The following is an 8,833-nucleotide window of genomic DNA, read 5'->3' as shown; positions in this document are numbered from 1 at the left end:
GACCTTTCCCGGAATTCTAGTTATTATTATCTTATAAATATGTAAATTATTCTGATTTAGGTTATAAAAAATATTATATAAATAATTTATGATAAATTATAATTAATTCAATTTACATCAAAAATATATTAAAATATTGTGAAAATCGACTAAATACAATATTTGAATATCAACCATTCGACCAGACATACTCGATAAAATATGACTGATTTAATTTTATACTTGCATTTTCTTAGTAAATAATTAGAAAAGAAAAATTATTAATGATTTTCAATTAATGAAATATTTAATTTAATATTTATTTGTTTCCTTAAAATATAAACAAATAAATAAAAGTACTGTGGGTAATCATTTTCAAGAAATCACCCTTTTTACCTTAAAAAAAATAGTGCATTCCAAGTAAAACATTTTTGTTTCGTATTAGAGTTAAATTATGATAAAAAAATATAAATATTTTTGTTAATATATATGGCCCAAACAAGACCCAAACCACTTAAGCCCACCTGGAGGCCCACCTAAGCTATCCGACGGGTTGACCCATTAATCCATTGACCCGACCCAAATTTGACATATTGTTTAAAACTAAACTTGATTCTATTTCCTTCTCACACCCTCAAATCGCCGTCTGCTCTCTTCTCCCTCATATCTCCACTGATTCTGCAAATCTATCATTCTTCCATGGAAATGCAAGTTTTCTCAAAACCAAGATGATGGTTTTGGGGAAAGTTTCCATGGCTCCTCTTTTCCCATTGATTTTCTACACCTATAAAAAGGCTCGTGACCCCTTTTGAAAGAGAAAAAACTCGAATCTCTCATATTTTCACCGCAATCGGTTCTGAGTGAACTCGTCATCCTTTGTGGGTCTTTGTGACAGAATGTTTCTAAGTGATTTCTTGAGGTTTCCCGTCGAATTTCTTGGTAGTGGTGCAATCATGGTCTAAGATTTGGACAACTGGTCTTGTGTGACCGAAATCTGGCTTTCCTGAGCCGCATTCGTTAAGAATCTGTTTTATTATAGTTTGATTTGTTCATTATATTATAAGTTGTAATATCGATTTGTATTAAGGAGTTTCGTACTCCAATCGTTTGTAATAGTCGATTAGGATCGTGAGGTTGCCACTCGACAATTTTATAATATTTTTTACCAATAACGCAATCAAATTAATCATAAATCTCGATATATCTAATTTTTCCACTATAATTAAATTTTTATCATAAGAACAAAACGCGGTAATATTTTATATGTGTAGACAATTTTCTTGCGTATTATATTAAACATTTATTTACATGAGAAAATATCAAATTATTATAAACATTTTCTTAAGTATGTATTCTAATGAGAGACAAAAAAAATATTACACAGTAACAAATATAATTAGTCAACTTGATCTTATCATTATTTTTAAAAATAAATTATAATAGGCTTTTCTAATATTCATTATAATTAATGATCGTCTATCAAATACTCCCTCATAACAATCCATTATAGAAAATATGTGTTAAATAATTATTAATAATCAAGAAATATTTGTATTTTTTAAATAATAAGATGTATTTATAATTATAATAAATTATAGAAGAACTTTTAATAATTTATCATATTTAATAATTAGGCCCAACCACCTTCTTTTGCAAAAATAATGGCATGACAACTACATGAAACGATGTTGTAATCATCCAATGTTGTTCATTGCACCCCCATGAAGAAGAAAATAAATAAATAGTACTTGACCTGTTGGGTGCATTATCTTGATATAAATCATTATTTTTATGTGTATAAAAATAAATTGGTCCAAGAAAGTTCAAATGATTCAGCAAGAAGAAAGAAATAAGATGCCCGTAGCATTGTAGGAGGCTCAACAGGACCTGACAGGCGGCCCTGGCGGGTGTCCCTAAAGAACAAATTGGTAAAGGGAGGAGGCGCAGGACATCCCCCAACTTGAATATAATCAAAGTCTGTCAAAACATTCGGTCCAAAAGGCCCACGCACCAGGTAGCCTACTCTCCCACGTGGTACCTTATCAACTCAAGTTTCAGCAGTCACCTTGGACCACATCAGCCCTAGTAGGACCTCCCTAGAGCTGGGACTCTTTGCAGACGAGGGGTTCCACAAGACAAGGTAAGTAAATCAAGACTCCCTGGCAGCTAGGACTTACTGCGGATGAGAGGTACCCCCGACTGAAGAGGACTCCTACTAAATCACATCTAACTATGGATAATAATGATTTATCCCTTATCCCAACCACCCCCAACCAACTTCCTCAAGAATCTCAAGTGGGATAGACACCCAACAAAAAGGGGCATCCCCTATAAATACAGGTTTACTCCTCCATACGAAGTACACCTTCCTGAGACCTTTCTCACTCTAAACATTCTCTAAGCACTCTACAAGTACATTATCACGTATTCTTGCATTTTTTACCAATTTTATTCAACATATCTCGATTTTCAATCACATTTATTTATTTGTTGGCTTTATTAAATCTCAAATTCAACACTAACTTTGGCGTCGGGGTGCTAACACCTTTTTGCAGGTTCCTCCTTTAGGATTTGCATTCGCATCGACTCAAGTCTTGAACGATTGTCCAGATCCATTGGACCAGTGCATTTTTTAAACGAATCATTGAAGTCCTCTGTGGGAACACAAAGTTAAAGACGTGAGTAACAATAGAAACACCTAATAACACATTGAACAAGGAGAAGGTCGTGGAGACAGTTGGTAGCATCCAGGCCCTGTAGGTTGTGCCAGGGACACCCCTGGCCCCCGCTAATTGGGCAACCCCCGCTAGTGGGGCGATGGTCCCAAAACCCCTCAAACCCACTGACCCACTGACTGAACTTCCGTGTCACAAGCGTGGCTCGCAGTTCTAGAATGCCTGCAAAAAGGCATCCAAGATGTCCGGTACCAAATCGTGGAAGCGCCCTCGGAGGAGCAACAAGGCATCCCCTTTAGTGAAGAAATCCTAGCAGATGAACCCCCACAATTGGATGGAGCCTAACCTGTTGGAGTACGACTGAACCAAAGATCCATAGGAGCACATCTCCTACTTTGAGAATGTTGCCCTTTTCCACTGTTACACCGATGGGGTTAAGTGTTGTGTGTTTGTAACCACCTTCATACGGTCAGCCCAATAGTGGTTCAATCAATTGCCCTTGGGATCCATCCATTCATTTGAGAATTTCGCTCTCTCTTTCTCCCTCAATTTGCCAGTAGTAAATGATGTAAAAAGGCAATCATAGACCTTTTTTCTTTATAAAACAAAAGAATCAAAGTGCTAACATCTCTTTGCATATTAGACCCCCCTTTATCTTAGAATTCTGTGAAGATACTTCAACTTTTGTAGTGTCGTGGACCTCGGTACTCATAAAAATATATTAAAACAAATGCTCCTGATGTCTGGCATAGTTATAAATACCACATCATTATTAAAAAAAAATACAAATACCTCATGATATTTGATAAAATAATGTAATTTTTGAATAGAGCCCTGAAATTATCAAATCTGCCCACACTGTATTTTTTTTAAACAAAAATTTGTCAGCAAATCGGACGGAAATGGACGAAAGATTTGAAAAATTATAAAAAAAAAAACTACTTAATCCTTAAAAAGTTCATACAACTTTAAAAAACAAGTAAAATTATAATGCTTAATCTGTGATGTTATTTTTTGTCAGTTCACCTACAAAGACTAACAGATCGAACTATTTGTTGAACGACCATTAAAATCAAAAAGTACTGATAACTTTTCAAACAACTAGAAAATATTCATAATTGCATCAAACTTTAAAAAAATTCATCGTAATTTATCTTTTACATATTAAAAAAAAAAAAAAGCTCCCTACCTCGATGAATTTGACTTTATATATATGTATATATATTTGCTAAGACCAAAAAGCCTCTGCATATAAATGTTTTTTTTCACCATTTTGGTCTTTCTTTTTTTAGGGTCTTTGTTTGGTCATCTTCCAATATTTATCTTTAAAAGTAACATTAACAACCAAAAATCCTCAAATTCTAATTGTGACAATATTTTCGTAGTTAAGGGGGTAAATTTGAATTAAGCTATAATTGTGGGGTAGAAACGTAATTCCTTTAAGCTTAAGTGAGGACCAACTCTCCAGGTTATGTCCCGACATTTCAAAAACCCCGATCAAAACCCTGCGGAGAGAGAGAGAGAGAGAGAGGAGAATTTGACAGATACTGTATATGCAAACGAATCACTGAAGTTTTCGTCGGAGGAAATGGCGTCACTCTCGTTGTCTTTTCAGCACCCTTCCGTTCTTTCGGAAATGGCCGTCTCTGCAGCTCCTCGTCTTCCTGTAAGTTTGTATCCAGCTTTTTCGGAAATATTTTTTAACTTGTTATCATTATGATTAGTGTTGATCATCGTTGTATTTATTTAAATCGCCACCGGAAATCGGAAAAAAATGCTTATCATTTGCTTTTAGGAAAAGGAAAATTTGATTTCACTGGATGAGTTGAACTTTGAGTTTACATGTTGCTTATTGAAAGCGAATCTTTTGCATTATGGTCAACTTATATAGAGGTGAATTGGAAGTTATAGCTTGAATTATTTAAAAAGTTGATAAAGACAGCACATGAAATTTCTAACATGAATTTGGCGAAAAGGTTGTAGTTTTTAGGTTTATTTGAAAATGATGCTATGTAATGCTTGGTTATCTATGTGGCTAGACATATTTATTTCTGAGTGGGAATGTAATTTGTAAAGAGGCTCTTTTCAATGTATATGTATCAGTGAAAGAAACATATGCTACGTAGATTTAACAAGCAAAATGTCTCTGATGCACACTTACAGAACGATGAAGTTTTACCTCTTGAGCTAAAGCAGTTCAATAGACTAAGTTTGCAAGACAATTATTTCAGATGCACCCCTTCATGAAAGATTTTTCCTATACGATTGCTTTTTGGCCTCAGTAAATGTTCACATGTATCCTGTTCCTCCTTGCAATATCCGGTGCGCACTTTCGGGTCATTTCCATGCTAATGCATGTATAAGTATCCTATCCTTTTGTATTAACTTAAAAAAAGTTCATGTATGCAGTCAGGGATGCAGCATTGAGTTACAGGGTTAAATGCAATACCTGCTGTATTAATGGAAAAATGCAAAAAAGCCCCTGAAAAAACAAAGTGCATTTTTTTAAATCACAAGGGGTGAATTGCACTTTGTTATTTTCCGAGGGCTTTTTTGCACTTTTCCATTAACACAAGGGGGTATATTGTATTTAATCCTTGAGTTACAAGATGCACACTTATACTTCTCAGAGGAATACCATTGCCCATTGGTATGAGTTTGGTTCTGTGTTTTCCCAGAAACATATAATCACAGACCCTGATTTTGTCATCCAGAGAATAAACCAAATTATACTCAAACTATTGTTGAGACCACGGAAGAAGTGTGATTCCAAAGTAGCCTAATCCCTGTTGAGAGTCAACATCTGGGAAGCTAGCTTAGAGCAGATACTGGAGCTGGAATGTGCCAAGCTTAAAATGATAGAAACCACTAAAAGTTCATATGGATTAGTATTGAGATTAATTACTGCGCTAAATCACAATAATCTTTTTGTATGGGAACTATGTGCAATTCTCAGTATGTGTTTATCTGCAATTTGTCTGCCTTAGCTCAATTCAGAAAGAAGTAGATGTGTAGAAAATTTCTAATGGTTGTGACAAAGGTAATTCATTGTCTTTCTTCGCGTTTTATAAGCATTGAGTTCAAAAAATACTTGGAACTAAAATTGATGTGATTTTAGTTAAATAATTCAATTAACTTACTAGAAGAATTTGAAAGAAATATAAGAACAAGTGAACAACATGTTTTAACAGAAGTATTAGAATGCTGGGATTTAAACTTTGATCCCAAATTCCCAATGTGAGGGTGAGTTTCAACGCATGATGACAATGAAGTGTGATGAGTGAGAACTAAAAAATCGGTCCTGGGAAGCAACAAAAGCCTCAAATCTGATTAAGTCATGAGCACTGTGTTTCCCAAGTAAGTTAAGGATTCAAGTTCTTTAGTTGCCAGTTTATTGTGATAGCAGTTGGAGTTAAATTTCTTGCTCTTCATTTTATGATAGTTAATTCGTAACCTCTTATTAGGAGCTACACAACTCTCAAATGATAACTCTTGGATTTTGTCTGATTTTGACAATACATAATTTGTACCCTGGAGCTAGTATGCCTCTTCTGGATACTTGGACACTCAAATTAAAATTGTGGAACAGTGGAAGTGAAGAAATTAAAGGGGTGAGTGGAATTTGTTGAGGATAAGCAGCATGCAACTGAATGGAAAATTATTATTAACCACTTCATTTTGGAGCAGGTAATATTTGCCTTTTGGCTGTTATTGTGGAATACTTGCTAGATTTTATTTGGAAACATGGAGATAATTGGTAGGCTATGTTTTGGAATTGAATAAAGAGAACAAGGAATGACTATGGAGTTTTTAATTTCTAGAAGGTTGTACCTAACATGTAGTTTGGGACAGAACCAAGAAGTAACCCTTTCGACATGTGGTTTGTAGGTGGCAGAAAGTTTCATAACTTTAGCTGTTCACCATCGTCCTTTGTCCTGTGGAAGTACCTGGTGGATTTGCAGGAACTTTAAAGATTTAAAACTTCGGATGCTTCAAAATCTGAATTTTCAAGGGCCCAAGAGAAAACATGATGAGAAAAATGAATTTAAGATGCTGCAAATAGAAGAGAAAGATCAGTTACTTGACCATTCAGAAGCACATCATGGAAGACAAAATCTCCAACAGTTGTCAGCAGTCACTGTATCAAATGGTTAGCACTGTCAAATTTAGGCTTCTAGTTGAATGAATTATGAGTATTAAAGACATGTGCCCGTTTGTCAGGTGATCCTTGTAATTAAATTGACTGGGGGAACCTGGTATTTGCCAACTTAAGATAAGTTGTACTGTTTTGTGATTTAGCATCTTGGAACTGAAAGGCAATTGCTAGCTAACTCAAATTTCATATTGTCTGAGGTTTCCATGGCTTTGTAAATCTTTCAGATTAAGTAAATCATTTTGTACAGTATAGGTGACCTAAGAATTGGTGAATCAGTGCAGATTCTGTTGAAAGAGGCAAACAACCAAATTTTAGCCAGAAGATAATTCTATCAAATTCAATTCTCAACTTTGTTGCTACTGAAATGTATGTTGTTGCAGAATCCTCATCATCTTCCAAAACTCAGCATGAGGATAATTCTTCACCAAATCAGTTTGACAAGTCCAGAAGAATTGAGACACCGGCCCTACAAACTCAAGCCTTAGGTATCACTCCTCAGGGTAGACCACCATTTCTTAGCATTGCTATTATTGGGGCTACTGGTGAACTAGCAAGGAGGAAAATCTTTCCAGCACTATTTGCTTTGTACTACAGTGGCTTTCTTCCGGAGGTAGCTCTGTTGAACTATGTTATATTTCACTTTTGTTAATTTTTTCATGCATTCGTATGGCAGGAACGCCTTTCACTATATGCTCCAGTTTAAACCACATCTGTAAATTTTCTCACATTATATCATGTCTATTTATTTATATTAGTATGATTTTGACAATATTCATTATACCTTCAAATTGTATTTTCACATGAAAGTCAAGGGAAGTTCTTAATCGTTCATCTTTTCAGTTCTATTCTTTCCTATGTTTCCGTAGCTGGGAAATAAGAACATTAAAACATCTAATGATAAATTATTGACTTCCCGCATCATTTCTTTTTTCTATAGATTGTTTGAAAGAAGAGCACATAAATCTACCATTTCTAGGACCTTTTATATTAGAAAATTAAACTAATCGTTACTTTGGTGCCATCGGGGTCTTTAATGGTCTGAGACACGAGAAAAAGGAGATTCAACTTCATTTTATCTCTTCTTTTAGACTTCCAAGAAGAAAATGTTCAGCTCCGTGCTGACAGTTTTCTTCTTCCACCTGTTAAAGAATGTACTTGCACCCCATTATAGTTACACATACCGACATTGTGTCTTTTGAAGATTTATGGCTATTCTGAATTGCTATGCATAAAAGTTAAAATGAAGACATGGTTAAAGTAAGCGGATTAAAACTGTGGAGGGACTAAGGAAATAGGATTAGGGGCAGAACGTCATTCTAGGTTAAAACACTTCAAATCTTAGCATCTTGAAGCATATCATGTTCTTGTCGTACAATTTATGCACTTTCCGTTGGTAAGCAAAACATTTGATTTAGCTCTTTTGCTGCAGAATGTTGGTATATTTGGATATTCAAGGAAAAATTTAACTGATGACGACTTTCGATCCATGATAGCATCAACTTTAACATGTCGGATTGATCAGCAGTATGTTCTCCTTTTCATACCAAATACTTGTGATTTCCTTGTTCCTTCATTGTGACCTCATCCCAAATTCTTAATCAGAAGTGGCTTGAAATGGGAAAGTATACCTTTTATCTTCTATATGTGAAACCATTTGGTGCCTTCTTGTTCTTCCCGCTGACATTGTTAAAGTAATACCGTTTCTCCAGGAAATTATTTCACATAAGACCATATAGGTGTTCTGTTGCTTACAGTCCAACATTGTTATTTACTCGCATAAAGAATCCCTATACTCTAAAGTGGCAGCATTATTAGACTGTTAATTATTTGTAATAAGAATGTCTTTTGAGTTTTTAATGGAGGTCTGCCTTGTACTGGAATGGAATGTATATGTGAATCTTGAAATGTCACTTTATCTACAACTACAGGGAAAACTGCAATGAAAAAATGGAAGCTTTTATGAGAAGAACGTATTATCTCAATGGAGGATATGACAACGGAGAAGGAATGTTGAAGCTTAGAG

The 8,833-nt window shown here is 34.9% G+C and overlaps 1 protein-coding gene across 1 annotated transcript in view; it reads left to right on the top strand.

Annotated features, from left to right (window-relative positions):
* Positions 4,146-8,833, top strand: part of LOC105172453 (glucose-6-phosphate 1-dehydrogenase 4, chloroplastic) — a 12,357-nt gene continuing 7,669 nt past the window's right edge. The window contains exons 1-5 of the mRNA XM_020697094.1: positions 4,146-4,320; positions 6,543-6,804; positions 7,191-7,420; positions 8,240-8,334; positions 8,739-8,833. The exon at positions 8,739-8,833 is cut by the window's right edge and continues 14 nt beyond it. Of these exons, the coding sequence (XP_020552753.1) occupies positions 4,243-4,320; positions 6,543-6,804; positions 7,191-7,420; positions 8,240-8,334; positions 8,739-8,833 (760 nt within the window). The 5' untranslated portion in view covers positions 4,146-4,242. The remainder of the gene's footprint in view (positions 4,321-6,542; positions 6,805-7,190; positions 7,421-8,239; positions 8,335-8,738) is intronic.

The sequence above is a fragment of the Sesamum indicum genome, linkage group LG10 (genome assembly GCF_000512975.1).
Source record: "Sesamum indicum cultivar Zhongzhi No. 13 linkage group LG10, S_indicum_v1.0, whole genome shotgun sequence".
NCBI lineage: Eukaryota > Viridiplantae > Streptophyta > Magnoliopsida > Lamiales > Pedaliaceae > Sesamum > Sesamum indicum.
Note: the sequence above shows the minus strand (reverse complement) of the source record. Positions and strands in the feature narration are given on the sequence as shown.